A 25,209-nucleotide genomic window follows, 5' to 3' on the forward strand; every position below is an offset into this window, starting at 1 on the left:
CCAGATGATTTAAAATACTTTATCCACTGCCCATTTGGCTTTTCCCTGGTCAAACAATACACCACTTGGTTGAACATGAACTTCTTGCTTTGTCCTAGATCCTGATGGCGAACCTTTTTATAAAAACCTCCCACTTTTGCAGTGCGGAGCAACCAAATGGCGCCGCGATTGGCCCACCATGAAAGCTGAAATGCCCACTAGTGGGCGGGAGGGACCAGGTTGACCAGCACTGCAAAAGTGGACGGTTTTTATAAAAAGGTTCCCCATCACGGTACTAGATAGAACATTTCCCTGACCCTACCAAAATAAATATTAGCCTTCAAAACCTTTCAGCTTTACCCTTATATAAAAAGGTCATATCATCACAGAGTTTAGAGGTTAGAGTATAAATTAAGGTTTTGGATTGCAAAGATGAACTTGTTGGATAGATTTTGAACAAGAACATTCAAGGCCCTCAAGATGCAATACATACAGATTAACCAAAAATCAGTATCAAACAAACCTTACAGAACAGCCTGCTGAGTAGCTCCAAGTTCATAGCAGGAAAAGTTAAGTTAAATATAGACATTATGTTTTCTTTCTTTAAATTAATATTTCCTTGGATCAATAGACTATATTGTTTATTAATGTTCTAAGTTTCTTTAAATAAATATTCCTAATCAAAATGCTGTAAATATTTTCTAAATAGCTTCCATTTTCTCCTATAAATCTTTATTGGAAAAGCAATCTGTAGAGACTATTTACAAAGGGCTCCAATGCTCTCTAGTTCCACTGTATTTGCTCAGTGGAGAGCCTTGGCAAGTAATTAGAAGAAGAGAAGAGAAGAGGAGGTCTTTATTCTATTGGTTCCCTCCCTAAGGGTTACCTTGAGCCAGGTATGCCCCTCAGCTAAGGTAACTGCACTTCATCGTGTGCACACCTAAATGAGAATTGCTTCTCTGCCTTGTTCCCTCAAACCCAGGGGTAAGCTACTAGCTCTGAACTACTGCACTAACCTTTACAGTTCCTCATTCACACCTCTGGAAATTATTCTTCTTGAATTGTATTTTTAGTGTGCCACTTGTTAGGACCATGATTGATAAAATAACTTACAAAAGTGACGTTGTTAGAGCCCAAATTCCTTGCATTAGAGAGTACAGATTGAATTTTGACATCTCTGTCCAGGAAAATTTATGCCATAGTGGTTATTTCTGCTGCTCTGAAACAGTAGCCACCAGTGACAGGTTCCTCTCCCATACAGAGCTCTGCACCATGCACAGATATGTCCTACTGAGTCACAACAGGAAAATAGAGCCCAAGTTTAAGCATAATCCCCCAGGAAAACCAGTCAGAAGGAATCATCTCCCCAAACTGAACTCCATACAAAGGGACAAATGTCCTGAAGTACCAAGATCTCTATTATAGTGCTTATGGACACTAGGAAATTAACCCAGATAAAAAATACCACACCTACCTCATCAAATATAATGTATCTGATCCTTTTCACCCAGGCTTGGCGATGAGGAGCTAACATTAGAATTTCAAGGCAGGCAGGCACAGTAACAAGTACCTAAAAATAAGAATATTGTATAAACAAAGGAGCATTTACTATGTACAAATATAGTTATAAGAATATAAATGATTGAATTATAACTCTTGAATATACCAGCCGATAAATAGGATATAGTATTGCTTCTGAGAAGGTTTCATTAAAAATGTTTTAATGTTTATTTTATTGACTTTAGAGAGAGGAAGGAGGAGTGCAGGAGAGATACAGGAACATCAATCTGTATGTACCCTAACCAGGATTGAACAGGCACCGTCTTCACCTCAGGATGATGCTCTAACCCAGTGGTCCCCAACCCTTGGGCCATGGACCGGTACCGGTCCGTGGGCCATTTGGTACTGGTTCGCAGAGCAAGAATAAATAACTTACATTATTTCTATTTTATTTGTATTTAAGTCTGAACAATGTTTTATTTTTTTAAATGACCAGATTCCCTCTGTTACATCTGTCTAAGACTCACTCTTGACGCTTGTCTCGGTCACGTGATACATTTATCCATCTCACCCTAAAGGCCGGTCCATGAAAATATTTTCTGACATTAAACCGGTCCGTGGCCCAAAAAGGGTTGAGGACCACTGCTCTAACCAAACAAACTATCTGGCCAGGGCTCATTAAAATTTTGATGTATTAGTTGGAACCTTATGAAATTGCAATTTTGCAGAGCAAGATGGAAAATATCATATTTGAAATTTAAATTTCTACTCATGAGTATTCAAAGAAATAAAAATAGAGTTAATTGTCACAGGTTTACTTCTTCAACATCTGATGCTGAGGTACGGTTTGGATAGAAAAATGTTTATGAAGAACCAACAACTACAAAAGTATGGGAAGCAGGACAGGGCAGAAGGGGAAGCTGAACTTCAAAACAGACCTGAGAAAGCCGTAACCAACCTGGCTCAGAGTCCTGGTCTAAATATTGGCTGTCAGAGCAATTCCAGATGAACCCAAAATGTCCCAGTGTTTATACCGCTGCCTCGCTCGGTCATGGGATAAGAACTACGAAGGCAGAACAGGGGAACTGACAGCTGGCATTCATCTTGGCTACACTCCGACCTCTGGGCAGCACGTCCCTACTTGAAAGTGATTTGGGTAGCACATCTCTACGTCTGCCATGCAATGTTCTATAATCATGTTTTTACTTTTTGTTTAGTCTTGTTTATTTATGAGTTTGATAAAGAGAAAAACTGTCTGTGATTTACATATCACCCAATTTTCTATCCATACTATAACACTTAAAAATTACAATGAGTATCCTACTCACCAAGAAAAGTAAGAAAATCCTACTTGACTAGAAAAAGTAACTTTGATTGGAAATTGGTGTTTGTTAATTTTTTATAACATTGGATTCTTCAGATCACTTTGAATCAAGTTATAAACCAAGATGATGTAATGAACCATAACTGAAATCTGAAATTAAAATGTAAGTGTCCTTTTATTATCTACTCTGTATAATGTAACAATATTAAATTTTCTCTGAAGCCATCTCATCTGTAAATTCGATAAAATTATTATTTCCAAAGGCCTTGTGAGGATGTTGAATTTCTAGTGAAAAGACATATAAGTACTGTTGTATCATTTGATAACAATTGTATTAAATAATATATCCTACCTGACAGTTTAGGGCATCATGACGATACTCCCTTGTAAAAACACCACATAGAGATTCACCATTTGGCATATTTTTGGTGTAACGATTATAAACAGTTGCTGCCACTTGATTAACAAGGGCCTAATAGACAAGGGGAAAAATCCATTAACCACATAGGAAAGGGCAGGTAAAATCTCATAGAACAACAGGAACTATATAAAACTATGTGCTGCTCTAAGTGCAGAAAACTTAGTAACTGCTTTCTCATACTCATCTACCCTAAATACACTAACACACTCTCTTTGAGATCCTTTACTAAGCAAGTGAACCCCATTGATAAACCTCAACATAAAGTAAAATGGGAACAATGGCTTCATCAGAAGGAAAAAACAGGAAATGTTGCTGACACACTAGGAAAAAGGAAAACAGCTGATATCTGAATGACCAAGGTTTAGAGATAATCGTGAGTCTGCTACAGAAGAAAGGTCAAGTGAGGGACAGTCAAGGTAACATTGTGGTGCTTATATTTGGAGACTTCCTTAGGTATCTTAAGTTTGAATATAGACATGAGTAAGGGGAACCATGCTCGGGTCAACCATGTAGCCCGGTCAATGGAATGTGAGTGTGTGGAAACCTATGAACATCTATTTCACTTTATGCTGAAAAAAAGAATATGCACATATTGAAATATAAATCTTAAAGCATAAACATAAAAATAACAGAGAATAAACTTTCATATATTTTATATGTTTGAGCACACATAGAAAAGCTAAATGAAAATACTGAAAGTAATGACTGTACAAAGACATTAACATAATATTGCCATCATTAATATAACTATAACATAATCAAAAGACAAAATGACAAAAAGTATATTCATTAAAATTTAAAGAAAAATAGAATACTAGTAATACAATGTTCTGATAAATTAATAAAAAGATATTCCCTTTCCCCCAACAAAAGAAAAATAGGCAAATGCATCCACATGTGGTTTGTGGATAAAGAACTATCAATACCTCAAAAATCACACATAAGGATATCCAATCAAGAGTATTCACAAAAATGCAAATTTAAAATAAAATAAAATAGATATAAACTAAAAGTTTTCACCTATTAATATGGCAAAAACTTTTTAAATGATTTAGGATCATTGAGAAAGATAAGAAAATGCACAGTCTCATACTAACAGTGGGAATAAAAATAGATTTAAACTTTTAGAAGTGTAATCGGCAATATGTATTGTGTTGACTTACCAATTTCACTTCTGGCAACCTTAATTTTTCTTTATATATTTTATTAATTTTCTACAATGAGCCCTTATTGCTTTTATAACCATGGGAAATAAAAAAACTACAATAAAAAATAGAGTGCTAATTTTAATTACTATATTATTAATTTAGTTCTAAGGATGACCATAATTTACTTAACACATTTTCCTAGAAAATAAAATGAAGCCTGAATTCACATTAATCCATATTTTAAAGTTATCCCATTTAAATTTGCCTTTCTTAATTGTATTCACATTTTAACAAAGGGTTGTGAATGTGGATATGCACACTTACAATTCCCATATATCAAACTTTCTACTAAATGATAAAAAATCATACTTTCTGTTTTTCAAGTTTAACATTATGAGTACTAGAACATAAGAGAAATATTAAAAACAACCTGGCTTAAGAAATAGGGCAATGCCTGACCAGGCGGTGGCGCAGTGGATACAGCGTCAGACTGGGATGCAGAAGACCCAGTTTCAAGACCCCAAGGTCGCCAGCTTGAGCGTGGGCTCATCTGGTTTGAGCAAAAGCTCACCAGCTTGGACCCAAGGTCGTTGGCTCGAGCAAGGGGTTACTCAGTCTGCTGAAGACCCGTGGTCAAGGCACATATGAGAAAGCAATCAATGAACAACTAAGGTGTTGCAATGCACAACGAAAAACTAATGATTAAAAAAAGAGAGAGAGAAAAAAACTAATGATTGATGCTTCTCATCTCTCCATTCCTGTCTGTCTGTCCCTGTCTATCCCTCTCTCTGACTCTCTCTCTGTCTCTGTTAAAAAAAAGAAAAAAGAAATAGGGCAGTCACTAGGCCCAACAGCTGATTAGACAAACCCCACAAACTGCAGAGGCACTATTAGGTTAGTGACTCTACATTGCCCAGCAAAGTGTGGGTACTTCTCTCATTTCAAGCACAATGCCAAATGACAAGATCATAAAATCAGATTTTTCCTCACAACAGTTCTAAGGAAAGAATTATTTTGGTCTCTGAAACTAAAGAGAAAATGCAGGTTAAAAATAAATTAAATCATGGAAACAGAGAGCAGATTTGTTTGCCAGAAGCATGGGTGAAGTGTAGATAAAATGGGTAAAGATGGTCAAAAGGTGCAAACTTTCAGATGTAAGATAAATAAATTCTGGGGCTATAATGTACAGCATGGAGACTATAATTAACAATGCTGTATGATATTTGAAAGTTGCTAAGAGAGTTGACCTTAAAAGTTTACATCAGAAGAAAAACAATGTATTTGAGATGATGAATGTTAACTAAACTTATTTTGTTAATTATTTCACAATATATACATATATCAAATCATTATATTGAACATCTTAAATAATACAATGGTATATGTCAATTATATCTCAATAATACTAGAAAATGAATAAGTATAAAAAGTGAAACAGATTTACCACATAAATACATGCACTATTTTTAAAGACAAGGTTCAAGAATGCAAGAGCGAACCAAAGTCACTTGAACACTACCTTTGTTGGTGCAACATACACAACCACCCCTTCATTGCTCTCCTTCAGTACTTTCTCCATGCAGTAGTAGGAAGCATAGGTTTTCCCTGAGGATGTTGGTGCAACAATCACAGCTGATTCATTATTATCCACAACATCAAGGAGCTCTCGCTGCAGGGTTCACAGCACCATTTGTGTCAATAATGTGAAAAGCATGTTACCAAAACAAATATATGAATATGCTTTCAATATAATTTTCTGAACCTCAAAAGAAATGATTGGGATTTGCAAACACATGAATGTACATATAGAAAAATCTAAAGTGGTCCTGGCCAGTTAGCTCAGTGATAGAGCACTGGCCCTATGTGTGGATGTCCTGGGTTCAATTCCTAATCAGGGCACACAGGAGAAGCAAAATCTGCTTTTCTAACCCACCCCTTCTCTTTCTCTCTTTCTCTCTCTTCCCCTCCTGCAGCCATGGCTTGAATGGTTTGAGCATATCGGCTCCAGGCACTAAGGATGGCTCCATGGAGCCTCTACCTCAGGCACTAAAAATAGTTCAGTTGCCATCATGGCCCCAGATGGGCAGAGCATCAGCCCCAGCAAGGGTTGCTGGGTGGATCCTGGTCGGGGCACATGAGGGAGTCTGTCTCTCTATCTCCCCTCCTTTCACTTGGAAAAGAAGCAAAAGAAAAAAGAAAAATCTGAAGAATTCATGATATTCTCTCAGAAGAGAAAATTGTCATGTTTTTGAGCAACTGAAGGTGTGTTTGTGTGTGAAAAACGGTGAGTCTGAATAAAATATCTTGTTACTGAGAAGACTTTTTTTTCTAAATATTTGTCATTGATTAATTGCTGAATGGCTTTGAGAAATTAAGTTATAAGAAGTGGCCAAGACATATTTTTAAGATGATGAAAAAGCAGTGAGGAGAAAAAAACTTGATTCATTGTTTTATTACTTATACTGTAATTTCTGAACTGAGGGATGTTGGGTACCTGCTTTGGAGGGCAGAGGGATCTTTATCTCTTCAGCCTATCCTTTTATTCATCAAAATAATGACTACTCAAAGAATCATAGCCTGTATGATGAGAAGTATGTGAAAAAATAAATAAACCCAAAGCCCCTATCTGCATATTCTCTTAATCTAGGTCCACTCTGGGACACTCCTCAGAATGAAAGGAGCATCAAAAGAATTGCAATGTCTGTGCATGAGTCTGTCTCTATGTTGCTTGTTAGTTCATTTCATTCATTAGATTCCACATATGAGTGAAATCATATGGTACTTGTCTCTCTCTGATTGGCTTATTTTACTTAGCATAATGATGTCCAGGTCCATGGTATGAGGGCTGGGGGCAGGTGCCAGGTGAGAGAGGTGGAGGGATAAAGCAAAAAGGACAAAAAAAGAAAACTCATGGACACAAACAACAATGTGGTGATTACTGGGATGGGGGAAGGGGAGAAGAGTATGGGGCATAAATGGTGATAGACGGAGACATGACTGGGGAGGGGGGTGAACGCACAATATGGTGTACAGAGATGTGTTGTACAATTAGGCACCTGAATCTGTATAATTATGTTAACTAGTGTTACCCTAATAAATTTTATTTTTTTAAAAACTTTTAATGTCTGTGAGATTAATGAAGAGTCTCTTCAATAAACGGTGTTGGGAAAACTAGACAGCCATATGCAAAAAATGAAATTGAACCACTATCTTATACCATACATAAAAATAAACTCAAAATTAATTAAGTACTTAAATATAAGACCAAAACCATGAAACTCCTTGAAGAAAAAATAAGTGTTAAGCTCCTTGACATATGACTTGGCAAAGATTTTCTAAATCTGACATCAAAATCAAAGGCAACAAAAGCAAAAACAAACAAGTCAAATTACATCAAACTAAAGAGCTTCTGCATAGCAAAGGAAAATATGGACAAATAAAGGGCAACCTATTGAATGGGAGAAAATATTTGTATATTCTATATCTGAAAAGGGACTAATATGCAAAATAACAAAGAACTCATACAACTTAATACCAAAAAAGCAAACAATCCAATTACAAAATGAGCAGAGAATCTGAATAGACATTTTCCCAAAGAAGACTTACAAATGGTCAACAGATACATAAAGAGAAGTCTAACATCATTAATAATCAGGGAAATACAAATCAAAACCACAATGAGATATCACTTCACACCTGATAGAATGGCTATTAATCAAAAAAGACAAGAAATAACAAGTGTTGGGGAGAATGTAGAGCAAAGAGAACCATTCTGCATTATTGGTGAGAATGTAAATTTGTGTAGCCAGTATGAAAAAGAGTGTGGAAGTTTCTTAAAAATGAAAAGTAGAGCTCTATATGATCCAGCAATTCCACTACTGGGTATTTATTGGAAGAAAACAATAACACAACTTGAAAAGATATAAGCACCCCCATGTTTATCGCAGAATTACTTCCAATACCCAGGACATGAAAACATCCTAAGTGTCCATCAGTGATTAAATGTATAAAAAAAGTGTCATATACATGAGTATACATTACACACACACACATGCACACACACACACTAGAATATTATTCAGACATAAAAAAGAATGAAATATTTCCATTTACAGCTTAATGGATGGACCTTGAGATAATTATGCTTAGTGAAATAAGCCAGCCAAAGAAAGATAAATACTGTATTGTCTCTTATATGTGGAATCTAAAAAGAAAAAGAAAATAGAAAACAAAGCTCACATTGTTGGTTGCCAGAGATGAGCGTGAGGAATGGGACAAAAAAGGGGGCAAGAATATTAAAAACAAATTAATTTAAAATAAATAAATTAAAACCACTACAAAGAAAAATATTAGAGTCCCACAATTATGACTAGCAATAGATTATCCTATATTAGAAGAAACCTGTGAGATTAAATTTTCTTGGGGAATTACAGAGTAATATGTACTATTATCTAGGCTCTGACTGTGAAATTTAAGTGTGGAAAAAAAATTGCCTAAGACCTAGAAATATAATCCTAAAGTCATCAGTGTAGGAAAACTGTAAGCCATGATGGTGTAGTTGGATTGGGTCTTGGGCTGACTGCAATATTAGTACTGAATCAAGACTCATCTCATTCTGAATTTTTGTGATTCTCCAAAGCAAAATCCTCAAGGCACACCTTTAGAGGTAGAGTTTGGCATTTTGATGCTAAGTTTAAGAACACATCAACACTGAGTTGTCCTAGAAAGAAAATGCTATGTAAAATAAAAGTAAAACTTTTCTATATCACTTTCCTTAATATAAAACAAAAAAGATGAATTATGACTAGGATAGTCTATTAGGTTGAACCTGTGTAATTACATTTTTGTAGATAAACGTGTTCAATTTATCAGCAATTTTATATGGTTCAATCTATACAAAACCATGCCATTTTATTCCAATTTTTATATCCATAAATATTAACTTTACATTTATTTAGAGAATAGCTACTAAAATGACAAAAGAGGCATGTACATACCTAAACAATTTATAACCAGTTTAAGCTGCCTATCATCTCGGTGCACATTTATATATTTACGTATAAAACCCTACTGGCACAGAGAAAACTTGGAGGCTGTGCATAATGATACAACTGGATGACACACAACTTCAAGCATACACATGTGAACTCATCAGAGTACCTCCAGAAAATGGTCTATGAATAAAAAAAATAAACGAAAGGAAATTTTCACTTTCCTTAAGTTGGTAAAGTGTCTACATTTGATATTTCCTATGACAAAATAATTTTAAATGACATGACTCAATATTTCAAAGTTTATGACAATGTAATATGTACAGCCACAATAATAAGAAGGTTTTTAGATCACATTTACTAATAAAATACAAGAATGTTCATTTCATTCAATCATTACCTGCCACGTGTCAGGAATAAAATCCTGAACTCTGGGATCGGGGTCTTTTCTCTCCTCTCGTATCAAATAATGGCCCATGTGTTGCAGTTGGAACCGAACAGGCCCAATGCCAACTGAGTATTTAGTACTTTTCTTCTCCTTTATGTCATCTCCTGCAACCTACATTATTTCAAAAGTCCATCTTGAAAGTGGTTTAAAATTACAACACATTTAAGTGATTAAAATATTTATTATGAGCACTTGTATGAGAAAATTATTTATTACTTTTTATATTTTGTAATATTTACTGAAGTCTTTTATCACTCATAATTCATCATCATTTAAGATTTTAAAATACCCATTATCATATATTTAAAGACAATTGAAGAATCACAATATAGTTTTTAAATTTTTTGCTGGAATGAAACACAAGATTAGTTTTAAGGGTCATTAGAGATTATCTGTCATTGAATGCTTGTCCAGACTAGCACTTGTACAAGCTTTCAAATTCTACATGACTTCAATTTGGGATAGCTGGATTACTAATAATGATTATGAATTGAGAGTAAATATTTTCAGTTAAAAAAGGTTGCAAGACACTTTATGTATAACTAATAACTACTCTATTAAAATGGAGCAATTCTGAAAATATTACCTCAGTTGGATACAAAGAACTTGCCAACTCATCAAATCCTAAACACTGAAGACATCTGGCTATGAGTTGCAGATCTGTCTCTTGCAAAAGTTCTGGATATTTGTCCATCAAGGAGTGGATCCTTTTCATCATTTGAGCAGCTATACTTAAATCTTTTATTGGTTTACCTTGGCAAAGAATAAACAATAAAGTTGTTATAAAGACCACCAGAAATTAAAAAAAAATTATTATCCAAGATTAGTCATCCAGGCTATCTATCTAACCTAACTGAATTCACTATTTTAATTAATATCAATGGAGGTTTTGGAGCACAAAGTACTAAATAAAATCATATTAAAGTGCAACTACACACACTTCATCATCTCAAGTTGAGAAGTAGCTGTGAAAGCATTGGTGAAAAAGAAAAATCTAATAGTTCATGATAAAAATAAGATTGTTAAAGCTCAAATTTCTTTAAGTTCTGGGGAACAACAAATATTTTCTCAATTTATTTTTTTCATGCCTTCTCTACTATGTTCAAAGCAAATATCTGGTTAAAAACTTAGCAACATTTATTGAGGTTTACTAGTGATCATAAGTAACTATTTGGTGTAATCATTGGAACCTCAATTCAATCAGTCTAATGCAGCTGCCAGCTACAGACTTTGCTAATTCTTCTTCATTTCTTTAGTCATATATGTATATAGTAACATTTTTATTCCTCTTCACTGCTACTCTTTTCATATTTACCATTTTAAGTCTGTTTTTTATTCTACCTGTCTTCCAATCAACCTACACTTAGCAAATATTACCAAATACCTACTAAATGCTATAAGAAGCTTCAAAAGAAATTTAGTACAGAATTCTTACTCCCTAGGAAGGTAAGCCACTGTAAATTCTGATCTCTCTTAGTAACACCCAACTTAAATCCTGATACAACATGTTTGTTGGGAAGAAACACATAAGCCAAGTCTTACACTTTTCACTGTTATGAAATCCACAGTGAAAGGATGACTTTGCTGGAGCAGATTGAAGTTCATACAAGAACAGTATGGAAAAAAAGAAAGAAAGAAACTGGTGACTATGTGTTAAATGAATTCAGGTATGGAGATGCTCAAAATGACAACTATTAGGTTTATTCAGGAGTTTTTAGGTATGGCATATGTTCATTTCACCTGCTATCAATTTACATATCTCTACCCAGTCTTATTTTTCCTTTATCTTCCTCTTCCCATCTGTTCTTTTCCCCTCATTATCTACTGTAGAAACTATAGAGTGCATGAAACCACAGCAACTTTTGGAAGAGCTCAGCATGCTAACAAACATGATCCCAGTTTTACCCAGAAATAAACTGTTCATATTTCACATCTCAAAGATGAATGATAGATTCTCCCTGGGTGCCTTACCATCTTTGTTGGTCCCCTTAACAACTTTCACAACTTTGTAAGTAGTTTTTTCAAACTTCTCTTTGTGATTTGATTTGAATTTACTTATGAATGTGAAGAATATTTGCTACTGGGACCCTCTCTGAAATTTCCTTGTTCATTGATAAAATAGAGGTAAGACTACTTAGAGGAAGGATAAAATCAGATAACGCATCTAAGGCTCCTAAAACAAATTTCCAGTTAGCAAGTGCTATCATCATTCTTTTTTTCATTAATTCTCCAACACATCAAAATAGAAAAGTGCACAAGCACATACCTTTTCTTTGGCTTCTACAGTGTTCTTTCCATGCTTTTAAGCAGGCAGTCAACCCTACCATTTCAACTCGAAATTTTACGGAGTTACTTTTACATGATTTCAAAAAATCTTCTAGTTTCTGTATACCAGAGTTTAAGTTCTCTTTCAATTCCTCCTCAATGGAAAATGACAGAACATTCCATTTTGTCTCTTCTTTTTGTTCTTCCTTGGCAAATAACCTCTTTTTATTCTCTCTAGCAATTATTTCAGCCTTTGTCTCCTGCCCAAAAAAGGAAAGAAATGTACCATGAATCAAGTTGAAAATAATCCAAGATGATATTTTATGAATAAGACAATATTTTAAGTGTATATTGATTATTTTGACCATCACCCTACTCCTGAATAGGCACAATTTTAGTTTGTATTTGTTTTTTAAAATGAAAGCCTCTTTTAATTAAAAACTTAAGATAGTATAATTTATTGAGTATAAAGACTCTATGGAGATAATGTTCTAGGTCTCTGAGTGGTAGATTATGAAACAAAGAGTATATATAACAAAAATCAGAAACCTCAGGACACTATGCTTTCATGCCTCCATGCACTGGTTCCTGCTGGTCTCTCTACAATTGGTTTTCTCTTTCTTTCCTCCAAGATCACTTCCCTATCTCCTATATGCCCTTCAAAATACTCCTTATATATGAAGCCGTTCCTAACTCTCCTGAGACTAGGTTATATATTCCTCCTCTTCCTGAGTATCTCTTTATCAAACACACATCATATATATTATAGCTATGATTTCACTTATCATAATTCCTCTCTACATTAATCCATTAATTTCCTTGTAACAGCGATGTGTGAAAGTTGTCTGTACTTCTCAAGCCTAAATATTTAGTTTATAATGTTTGATGAGTGAATGAGGAAACAGAAAGGAAATGAAGGTAAAAGGTAGATGGAAGAAACAACTGATTTACTCTATCTAGATTTTTAGTCGACGTAAACACAAATGGACCACTTTTACTATACTTTTACCAATTTGGTTTATTAATATACAAAGGCAAGTTAGAAGATTATTGTTTTCACAAGAGAATTCCAACAAGCCTTCCACTATTCTGGTTAGTCAGAAAACTAATATCAAAACTTTGCCTAAAATAAAGTCAACCTTGGTTGCCATCATTTTCTCAGTATTTAATTCTAATCAATAAATATTGAGATTTCCAAATGTCTTAATTTTCCAAATGCCCCTTCTTAGGTTAACTCAGCATGGTTCTATCTCAACAGGACAAGGACTACCCCTGGATCTTTGCCAAGGAAAATGCTTCTATCTGGAATACGCAGATTTATTAAACTGTTGCCAGAAGAGCACAGTTATACAGAGCTAAAGGAGTTTAATTCCATGAGACAATTTAATTTCTAACAATGCAGAGAAAAAAAAGCATGAAATTTTCTTCAGTCTTTATAACTTGTACTTTGTAATAAGAATTTTTGAAAACTTGATATTTTCTAACCACTCGCAAAAGAAAAAAAAGAAGCAACCTCTTGGTAGCCCTAAATGAAATAGAAAAGGCTGTAATTGGATGGTCTAATTAACAATAAAATTGGCTATAAAAAAGATCATCATGACAAAGGGAAAACAACGACCACCTCCCTAGGCTTGGGGAGGCTACTTTTTTACTATTAGAACAAATGTCCTCATATCTTCTTAGACTTCCTTTTTTAATTTCAGCTATCCTAAGGCATACTTGACAAATAAAATAGTAAGATATTTAGTGTACATCATGGGAATTTGATACAGGTATACATTTTAGAAGGATTTCCCATAATGAGTCTATTAATCCATCCATCACCTCGCAGATTATTTATTTATTTATTTATTTATTTATTTATTTATTTTTGGTGAGAACATTTAACATCTACTCTCTTAGCAAATTTCAATGACAACCCAGTTTTATCATTATGGTCACCATGTTTTACATTAGCACCTCTAACATTATCCCTCTTAGAGATGAAAATCTATATACCCTTTTACCAACCTCTTCCTATTTCCTTCAACTAAACCCTGCCAACTTTTTACTGTCTTTTTCTAGAAGTTTGACTTTTTTTTTTTTAGATTTTACATATAAGAACTTTTTATTCTATTTCTGTGAAAAATGCCACTGGAATTTTGATAGTGATTGCATTGACTCTGTAGATTGCTTTAGGTAATAGAGATTTTTTTTTTTTCACAGAGACAGAGAGTCAGAGAGAGGAATAGACAGGGACAGACAGACAGGAAAGGAGAGAGATGAGAAGCATCAATCATCAGTTTTTCATTGTGACACCTTAGTTGTTCATTGATTGTTTTCTCATATGTGCCCTGACGTGGGCCTTCAGCAGACTGAGTAACCCCTTGCTCAAGCCAGCGACCTTGGGTCCAAGCTGGTGAGCTTTGCTCAAGCCAGATGAGCCTGCGCTCAAGCTGGCAACCTCAGGGTCTCGAACCTGGGTCCTCTGCATCCCAGTCCAACACTCTATCCACTGCGCCACCGCCTGGTCAGGCATTCCCATTGATGTCTTAATAGTTTTCAGTGTATAGGTCTTAAAGCTCCTTAGTAAAGTTTTTTTTTCCTCAGTGTTTTATTCTGTTTGATGCAGTTGTAATTGTAACTATTTTCTTAATTACTCTTTCTGACAGTTTATTATTAGTGTACAGAAACGCAAAAGACTTTTGTATATTGATTTATACCTGCAACTTTACTGAATTTATTTATTGATTCTAGTCGTTTTTTGGTAGAGTCTTAGGTTTCTTACATATGTTATCATGTCATCTACAAATAGAGACAATCTTAGTTCTTTCTTCTTAAGTAGAATGCCTTTTATTTCTTTTTCTTGCCCAATTGTTCTAGCTGTGACTTCCAGTAATATTTTGAATAAAAGTGTAAAGAGTGGGCTTTCTTGTCTTATTTCTGATCTTAGAGAAAAAGGTTTCAGGTTTTATCATTATATAATGACTTCTTTCTCTGTTATTACAGTATTTGACTTAAAGTCTATTTTCTTTAATATAAGTATAGCTATCCCTACTTTCTTTTTGTTTCCATTGGCATGTGATGTCATTTTCTACTCTTCTACCTTTAGTCTATGTGTGTCCTTAAAGCAGAATTGAGTATATAGTTGGGTCTTTTCTTATTATTCATTCGACCTGTCTTTGTCTTTTGAGTGAATAATTTAGTCCATTTACCTTTAAATTAATTATTGACAGGTGCTGACTTATATGGACAAAAAAGGGGCCACATGCTGAAACTGACAGACCCAGGGGAGGCCTGCCTGGTAGCCTTACAAACTCAGAGACCTAAAGTAACCACACAGGATGGTCTAAAATTAATAAAAGCCGTTTGTAGTGGGTAGTCATGTCCTTGGAAGGTATTTTCCTCTAACAAAGGTCAATGCTTACCTTGATCTGTTGTCTTATGCATCTATAATAATGTAGCAGATAGCATGCCTTTGAAATGTAAGGGTCATCTTTTCCTGCTCCCCTCAGGGTGGGCATCCCACCAGAGCAGGAACCAATATAACCCCTGTTGTTGTTATCATGTTGTATATCCTGTTAATTAACTATTAACTATCTTATGCTGGCCTATGTAAAAGAAGTTTCAGTATATACATTTTACTCTTTATCCAATCCCAGAGATGTCTCCGCTTTTCCTTCTCCTGCCTCCCTAGTCAATTTCAGGTGACCCCCATATGTCTTCCCCTTTGATTCTAATGTAGAAAATAAGTGGTAAAACCGCCATTTTCCAGAGCATTTCTCAATCCACTGAGACTGTGCTTCCCAGCAATTATGGACATTTTGGTTCAAATAAACTCATAAAAAGTTCTTACAGTTTTAAAAGCTTCTTGTGTTGACATTTACAATGACCATTCTGTTCATTTTTTTCTGGCTGATTTTCTAATTCCTTTGTTCCTTTCTTCTCTTTGTCTCTTACCTCATGATTTAATAGTTTTCTATAGTGGTATGCTTAGATTTCTTTATTTTTATCTTTTGTCTATATATTACAGGTTTTAGCTTTGTGTTTACCATTTGGCATATGCAAAACATCTTACATTTATTTACATTATTACATTGTCCACCTGCAGCAGGCCAAGAGAGACTATAAAGGTGAGAAGACTGACTGTAAGGCAGCAGCTTTTGAAATATATAAATTGGCACCTTTCAGGGAAAGAATGGGAGAAGAGTGTTTTAGTAAGCTGCCTCTGTCTGAGCCCTGGGGAGACAGCTAAGCAAGTGCAGGGCAAGCCTGTTAAGAACTGTGTCTTTGCTATAATTTTATGGATCTTGTAAAAGCAAGCCCCATTGGCATTCAGAGTAGATGTGTGGGGGGCTCATTAAGAGTTGGTTCCAAACCCCTCCTGAGAGAGCGAGATGAGAATTATGAGTTCCTTTCTAATTACACGGTATGTCACTATGCCGGGGGTGGGGTTAATTGCAAAAGTATGTCTCAGCCTCTTCTTCCTGCTTTTTGGGTTTTATTTTTTTCTCATTTACCCAATGTGTAGGTGGCACTCAGCTAGTTTCTGGATTCCTTCAGGGGGAATTTTACAGGGAATAACTAAGCAAGCTGTAAATTCAGTGTGTCCTTGGGAGGAGGTGAGTTCAGGAACCTCCTAGATAGCCATCTTGAGGCAGAACTCCCAAAGAGCTATATTTTTACTGTTACGTCAACATTTCTAAATCCAAGCTGTTAGCCACTTACTGATTTATTTTTTTAATTAAGGATATGTTTCATTATATGTAGATATGCAGGTTAGAGTATCTTAGCAAGTAAATAAAGTAATAGGTGACTATACACATATATACTATATGATCATATTGCCATATATATATATATATATATATATATATATATATATATATATATATATATGAACATAGTATGGAAGGAAACTACCAAAGAGACTGAACAAATATCAGATCAAGAAGAGACAAAGAAAAGTAAAAGGTTTTGATAGACACTATAGAACATACATTTGCCTTTTTGCTCTTGGGTGCACTGAAATTCTTCTTTGGCTTGACATCTTGAGTGACAATGAGTTTGGAAGATACGGATTCTAATGAACTTCCATAAAATCGTTGAAAAACATGATACTTTTGTACAGATCTAAGATAATAAGGATCGCTAGATTTTTCTGAAAAAGAAAAGACAGGTATCACACTTCCTGATATCAAGCTATACTACAAGGCTATTGTACTCAAAACAGCTTGGTACTGGCATAAGAACAGGCACATAGATCAATGGAACAGAACGGAGAACCCAGAAATAAACCCACAGCTCTATAGACAACTGATATTTGACAAAGGAGGTAAGGGCATACAATGGAGTAAAGACAGCCTCTTCAACAAATGGTGTTGGGAAAATTGGACAGCAACCTGCAAAAATATTAAACTAGACCAGCAACCTACACCATTCACAAAAATAAACTCAAAGTGGATAAAAGACTTAAATGTAAGGCGTGAAACCATAAGCATCTTAGAAGAAAACATAGGCAGTAAGCTCTCCGACATCTCTCGCAGCGATATATTTGCTGATTTATCTCCACGGGGAAGTGAAATAAAAGACAGGATAAACAAATGGAACTATATCAAACTAAAAAGCTTTTGCACAAAGACAATAATAACAGAATAAAAAGTCAAACTACACAACGGAAGAACATATTTGACAGTACGTCTGATCAGGGGTTAATAACCAAAATTTATAAAGAACTTGTAAATCTCAACACCAGGAAGACAATCCAATCAAAAAATGGGCGAAAGAAATGAATAGACACTTCTCCAAAGAGGACATACAGATGGCCATTAGGCATATGAAAAAAATGCTCAACATCACTAATCATTGGAGCAATGCAAATTAAAACCAGATATCATCTCACACCAATCAGAATGGCGCTCATCAACAAAACAACACAGAATAAGTGCTGGCGAGGATGTGGAGAAAAGGAAACCCTCTTACACTGCTGGTGGGAATGCAGACTAGTGCAGCCTCTGTGGAAAACAGTATGGAGATTCTTCAAAAAATTAAAAATCGAACTGCCTTTTGACCCAGCCATCCCACTTTTAGGAATATACCCCAAGAACACCATAGAACAGTTCCAGAAGGAGAAATGCACCCCATGTTTATAGCAGCATTGTTCACAATAGCGAAGATCTGGAAACAGCCCAAGTGTCCGTCAGTGGATGAGTGGATTAAAAAGCTTTGGTACATATATACTATGGAATACTACTCAGCCATAAGAAATGATGACATCAGATCATTTACAATAACATGGATGGACCTTGATAACATTATACGAAGTGAAATAGGTAAATCAGAAAAAAACTAAGAACTATATGAACCCATACATAGATGGAACATAAAAATGAGACTCAGAGACATGGACAAGAATGTGATGGTAACAGAGGGTGGGGTGGAGGGGTGGGGAGGGGGCGAGGAAGGAGAGGGAGGGGATGGGGAGGGGAGGGGCACAAAGAAAACCAGATAGAAGGTGACAGAAGACAATTTGACTTAAGGTGAGGGGTATGCAGCATAATCAAATGTCAAAATAATCTGGAGATGTTTTCTCGGAACATATGTACCCTGATTTATCAATGTCACTGCATTAAAATTAATAAAAATAAGATTAAATAAAAGAAAAGACAAAGTGTAACACAACTGTATTTTTAATTACTATTCTCAGTAATTATTTGCATCATTCCACCCAAATATGTACTTTTCTTTTTAGTTTGGAACAGTAACTTATTCTGTTTACTTTTGTTAAAGAGGGAATCTTAGAGTCAGATTATCTCATCTATGGAAAAATTTCTTACTTTATTTAAAGAATCTAAATGGCAAAGTACTCTTTCATTATCTACCTCTCAATAATAAATAAATATCAGGATGCTATAAAGAATTACAGATTCTAGGCATTACCTCTGTTATGTGCTCTGTGAATAAAGTTAAGAAAAGGTATGTAGAGGCAGAGACAAGAAGATATCCTTTTAGGATGTTCTGGCTTCTTGTATGACTTGATAGAAAAATCCTAGACCATAGCCACAGAGTCAAGAGCTTGGTAGCTGAGAAAAACTTGCCCTATGGTAAAATCTAATAACACAGGAAATCTTAACAACGAAGATGTGATTACTCCCTTACTGAAGAAAACTATAATACTCAAAGGAAATAACTAAGCCAGTTAATTTTTTATGTCTATCTACATATATCAAATCAAAACATTGTGAAGAATGTTAATGGTTATTCTAAAAGATCCCCTCACATCTTGTGAGATCTCAGGAGCTGTTTATAGAAGCAGGCTGATAAGTGTTTCATAGGAGCATGCTCCTCAATTCTTCTAAAAGTAAGTTTTGTCAACTTGAGAAAGGGTGGGAGGGAGCACAGGGGTAGACAAAGGTGAGATGAAGACAGGGAATGAATCAAGGACACCAGATCCCTAATTCAATCTCTTTTGATCGACTGTTAGTGGTTTCATGGCCTCTCTTTGCAGTTCCTACCATCCTAACCGTGAAAGCCGACAAAATGCTGACACTTGTTACACGTAATTAATTGGGTGGCATGAAAGCAACTGCAATCACTTGAAACACTATAACCTGAACATTTTGGGCATCAAGGAATACACAGATTTCTTTATCAACAAACCATCTTTGCTTAATACAGCTTCTAACTTTTGTGGGGACAAATGCCATATGTGTGTACTTCCTCCTAAGTCACCTGCATACCTATGTATATATGACTGTTAGTAAATGAAATTGACTTTTTCATTATCATCTTTACTGACTTTCATCTAAATATCTTCTAGATTAGTCTAACTCAAGAAATATAATTTGTGCCCTAGCCAGTTAGTTTAGTCAGTTAACAGCATCGTCCCAAAACAAGGTTGTGGACTCAATCCCCAGTCAAGGTACACATGGGAAGCAGCCAACGAATGAATGACTGAGTGGAACGACAAATGAATGCTTCCCTTCCCCCTCCCCTCTCTCTTCTTTCTCTCTGTCTCTCTGAAACAATAAATCAAAAAGAAATTAAGCCCTGGCAGAATAGCTCCATTGGTTGAAGCATCGTCCCAGAGCACAGAGGTTGCTGGTTCAATTCCCTGGTCAGGGCACAGAGTCACAGAGCTCACCGTTAAACTGGCACTTTGTCCTGTCATAATCATCACTAAGAGGTCTGTGAGAATGCCAATGAACAAGTTCATCAAATTCCTTATGTTTAATCAGTGAAGTTACAATAGGATCATTCCTATGAGATAAAATATATATATATATATTTATATTTTTAAAGTTCATGCTTTCAAATATAACATAACACAGATTACACTTTGTAATAATATTTTTAAAAACCATAGCCCCCTTTCCTCCTTCTGTGATATCATATAAATAATTGAATCCAAAGAGCAGCTTATTAGAGGCTTAATAACCCAGAAGCTACTCCATATTTTTAACAGTCCCACAAACAGCAACAAATATTTATTAATTACAAACATGCCACTAGAGTGATTTTACTCTGAGATTAAAATCATGTTGATTTTCACCTAGTATTGATCAAAGGGCATTGATAAATTTGATAGGAAACTCATTATCTGTTACAAACATGCATTACATCAAATGTACTGTTACTAGTATATCTGCTTCATTTCAGAGAATCTTTGGTGATTAAGTCTTTCATTCCACACACATATTTATAGAGGCACTTTTGGCCCCATACCTCTTTAGGAAAGGCAAATCTTTCAAAATGTCTCCAACAAAGCTATCAACCAACTCAGATGACATTGGAATAAAACCCAAATTGGGCATTTTTCCTGTGGAAGTGGCTGTAAACATATAAAATGTTAAGACAAGATCAAATGTGAAAGTTTCATGCAGGGCTATTACACATTAGTTTCTAAAACTGTACAATAAAAAACTTTTTTTATTAATCTTATTTATATTTATCAAATCCAGACCTTCCCACATTAAAAAGTTCAGCCTATTTCCACATTAAAACATTTTGGGACAAAGCAGAGTATAAAAAAATATACATCATTTAAGTAGGTAGGTAGGTAGATAGGTAGGTGGGTAGGTAGATATCATATGTATCACATATATATAATATATATGATAGCTAATAAAAGCTTTTATTTAGTATAATGTTTATAATTTTAGGTGACCTGCTATTGCTCTGCCCATTACCAGCTTAGTGTTCACTATTTCTATCTTTGCCAAATACCTTCCTACTACAAGGTCCACAAACTCTGCCTGACCATTTTTAATCTTATAGCCCACACAGAGCAATGCTAATAATTTAATGCTCCAGAGAAAGCCTTCAGGCAAAGACTGAGATTCTCAGTAAAATATACCTGTGATTGGCCACAATGGAAACCTACTAATTAACATGTCCTATATTCATTATGTTCTTTTCTTATTCTAATCTTATCACTAACTTATTTGATCTTTCTGGGATCAGGACACAACTTGCACACCAGTTTCTGACTGGTAGAACTCATACTGACAAGAGGAAAGAGGACATATATTGTCTCTCCATATTATGGAAAATATCCTTATATTAATACACCCTCAATTCCCATTAGTTTTTCTTCTCACATTCCTTCTGGGATCATTTTCTTCCTGAAAATTATCAGATAGAAATATCTTCAGTGATGCATTGATGATGGATAAATCAGTTCTGTACTTCTGAACATATCCACATTGCTCTTTCATTCTTAAATTATATTTTAAGAATTATATATAATGCCATTCTATTCAGACTTGTATCATTATTTTTGAAGTCTATTCGACTTTTTGTTCTTTTGTAATTCTGATTCTTTTAAGATAGTTCTTTCTTTTTTATGTTTTACAATTTTATTTTATTGTATCTAGTGAGTATATTTGTCTAAGAGTGTGAGTGTGCACATGTTTAATTCATCCTACTTGAGATTCATAATACATTCTGAATATGAAAATTCTTGTCTTTCATCAAGCCAGGCAAATGTGCAACCTTGATCTCTTCAATTATTGCCCAAGGCACAATGGCTCGATTTCTCCTTCTGAGTCCCCAAATGAATGGGAAGTTGACCTCTTCATTTTATCCTTCGGGTGTTTTAGCATCACTTTTACATTGTTTTATTTGTATTTCTTTTGTTTATTTTTTATTTAAAATTTTTTCCAGCTTTATTGAGATATAACTGATATATAACATTGTGTCAATTTAAGTTTTACAACATGTTAATCTCTATTTCTATGAGTAATTCTTTTGATCTATTTCTAGTGCACAAATTCTCTTCAGCAATAACCAATCAGCTTTTTAAGACTCATCTGTTTATAATACTTTCATTTCTACAAGTTTGGTTACTTTAAAATATAAATGATGATTTATAATATTTTATATTCTCATGTTTCAAATATCATGTTTTATTTTTAAGCACTTTAAAACACATATGTATTTTATACTTGATAATTATAAAATATGAAGTATTTAAGAGTTCTAGTCCTTTGTAATTTTATAAATTTGTATTTGCACTAATATTTGGTAGAAATATATCCTATAAAACCAGAGTTCATGTTGTATTCCTCTGCGGAGAATTGGCCAGATCCCTCTGATCACTCCAAGTTAATTTCTGGCTGAGTTGTCTTGACCCTGCTTATTGAGTAAGCTGGAGCCCCAGATTCATAGGAGGGCAGATCAATAACCAGAAACTCTCAGACTGATTTACTTGGTATTACCCAGAGAACAGGCTCTTTCCTTATTTTTGTCCCCTAGGATTTCCCTTCTGTTGTTTTGAGCTTAGCTATAATTATATTAAAAAATGTTTGGGATCTCTTATCCAGCAATTCAAATGTTCCCCACAGAGATTATCATTTGATCTATACTGCAAAATTAATGAAAATGGAAGTCACATATATTTGGCTTAAAAAAAAGAATCACAACAGCATTAGCTACAAGCAAAAGATGTAACACTTTAAAACTATAATTATAGCATATCACCCCAATAATATGACAACAAAGTCCATTTACTATTAAATTGCATAGTGCCAGGAGATTATTTACCAGCATTTAGTTACCAGTACTTTCAAAAACAATTTCAGTGAAATGATGCTTTTATTTCAGATTAATTTAAATATTTACTACCTTCAATTGGTAAAGACTTCTTTTGGAGAAAATTAAGTGTTGTTGTTCTCAGAGGAAGTGGCTTTCCAACATCAAATTCACTGACCAACTCTGATATAACATCCCAGAGATGTTCATAATCTTTCATAATGGTATTTCCCAAATTCAAGTGCAGGCCTACATAATAGTTAAAAATGCTAAATATTAAAAGTCATTCAGACATACACAGAAACACACACATTTGTATTAAATTCATAAAGCTCTAAACTATTTGTAAAACTGTAAAATTTTCAGTTTCACACTGTCCCTAGATGAAAATGATCCCTACTGTTAACAATGAGATTGTAGATTTTTATTTTTTCTTGTTTTCCAATTTTATCACTGACTATTAAAATTATAACTCTTAACAATAAAAGATGGTGAGTATCTAATTATCATTTAAGGTAAAAATAAATGGCATGCCACAAATAACTATATAACCAATAAAACCGAATAAAAACTCTGATTTTTCAGAAATGAGAAAATTTATAGAGGATTCCTAAACTTATACGAAGCCAATTCACTTCGATGTTTGTAACATGGAAGAACCAAATCCTAGAGGTCAAAGAAGCTTCAATAATGCTCAACCAGTTGTAGTTCTCTTAAAATATGTTTTATTCTTTACTATTAAAAAACAATAGGGAAGTTATTCTAAGACAATAACTCAAAGAAAGAAACACAAACACATTGATAAATGCATAAACCAGTTTTATCTTTTGAAAAAAGTTCCCTAAATATTGAATAATAGTAGGATGATCGCATTAATTAAACATTATGAAAAAATGTTATGCATCTATAATTCATCTGTTAAATTATCAATATTTTTCCCCAAAATATTTGTGGACTAATATTCAGTTAAAAGAAGCTTTATAACGTCGGCCTGGTGTGCAGGAGTCCTGGGTTCGATTCCTGGCCAGGACACACAGGAGAAGTGCCCATCTGCTTCTCCACCCTTCCCCCTCTCCTTCCTCTCTGTCTCTCTTTTCCCCTCCCGCAGCCAAGGCTCCATTGGAGCAAAGTTGACCGAGACAACTGAGGATGGCTCTATGACCTCTGCCTCAGGCGCTAGGATGGTTCTGGTTGTGACAGAGCGATGCCCCAGATGGGCAGAGCATCGCCCCTGGTGGGCGTGCCGGGTGGATCCCGGTCGGGCGCATGCGGGAGTCGGTCTGACTGCCTCCCTGTTTCCAACTTCAGAAAAAAAAAAAAAGGAAACTTTATAATATGATATTCTAATTGTAATTAAATAAAATGTATACACGTATGAACAAGAATTGGAAGGAGAATGATTGCTATGATATATATTGGAGATACAGAAATAATTTTGAAGCTTTAAATTTTGGGTTTTTTTAAATTGAATTTATTTATTGGGTTTAGAAAGAGGGGGAAGAGAGAGAGAGAAAGAGAGAGAGAGAGAGAGAGAAAGGGACAGAAGGAGCTTCTCGCATGTGCCTTGACTGGGCACGCCCAGTGTTTCAAACCAGCAACCTCAGCGTTTCCAGGTTGCCACTTTATCCACTGCGCCACCACAGGTCAGGCTGAAGTTCTGAACTCTTCATACAGGTTAACTCTGGATGAATGTATAGTTACTGTAATACACTAAGGTAGTACCTTGAACATTTTCCTTTTCATAGTAAAAAGCAATATTCTTCAACAAAAGCTCATCATTTAAGTCAGAAAGGTGAGTTAAATTCATATTCCAAAATTCAAAAATGTGGGTATTATTTAGGATGAAATATTCACACCACTTTTTCTGAAAATTGGAAATAAAACCAAGTTATTGACCATTTCTTTAGTAGCAATAAGATACAATATGACTACAAAAATGTCTATAATCCACCTGACAGGCAAACTGGCAGGGCTCTTTCCAACCCTGATTAATGTAAGCCTTTCAATCTAGGTGTCTATGGATACTTTATACTTTAAATGACTAAAGTACAATATAAAATCAAACTGACCAAAAAAATGAATTCAGTATAGTTCTTTATTGTGAAGCAGAGAAATTCATATTT

At 34.8% G+C, this 25,209-nt stretch overlaps 1 protein-coding gene across 3 annotated transcripts in view; it reads right to left on the bottom strand.

Moving 5' to 3' along the window:
• Positions 1-25,209, bottom strand: part of LOC136407126 (probable ATP-dependent RNA helicase DDX60) — a 123,512-nt gene that overhangs the window by 42,907 nt on the left and 55,396 nt on the right. For all 3 annotated transcript variants that reach the window (XM_066387782.1, XM_066387771.1, XM_066387764.1), the window contains 11 exons: positions 24,809-24,950; positions 23,180-23,335; positions 20,780-20,885; positions 20,199-20,314; positions 17,056-17,216; positions 12,078-12,336; positions 10,398-10,564; positions 9,764-9,922; positions 5,892-6,041; positions 3,156-3,275; positions 1,454-1,549 (listed from right to left, as the gene is read on the bottom strand). In XM_066387782.1, coding sequence (XP_066243879.1) covers positions 1,454-1,549; positions 3,156-3,275; positions 5,892-6,041; positions 9,764-9,922; positions 10,398-10,564; positions 12,078-12,336; positions 17,056-17,216; positions 20,199-20,314; positions 20,780-20,885; positions 23,180-23,335; positions 24,809-24,950 — 1,632 coding nt within the window. The remainder of the gene's footprint in view (positions 1-1,453; positions 1,550-3,155; positions 3,276-5,891; positions 6,042-9,763; positions 9,923-10,397; positions 10,565-12,077; positions 12,337-17,055; positions 17,217-20,198; positions 20,315-20,779; positions 20,886-23,179; positions 23,336-24,808; positions 24,951-25,209) is intronic.

The sequence above is a fragment of the Saccopteryx leptura genome, chromosome 1 (assembly GCF_036850995.1).
Source record: "Saccopteryx leptura isolate mSacLep1 chromosome 1, mSacLep1_pri_phased_curated, whole genome shotgun sequence".
NCBI lineage: Eukaryota > Metazoa > Chordata > Mammalia > Chiroptera > Emballonuridae > Saccopteryx > Saccopteryx leptura.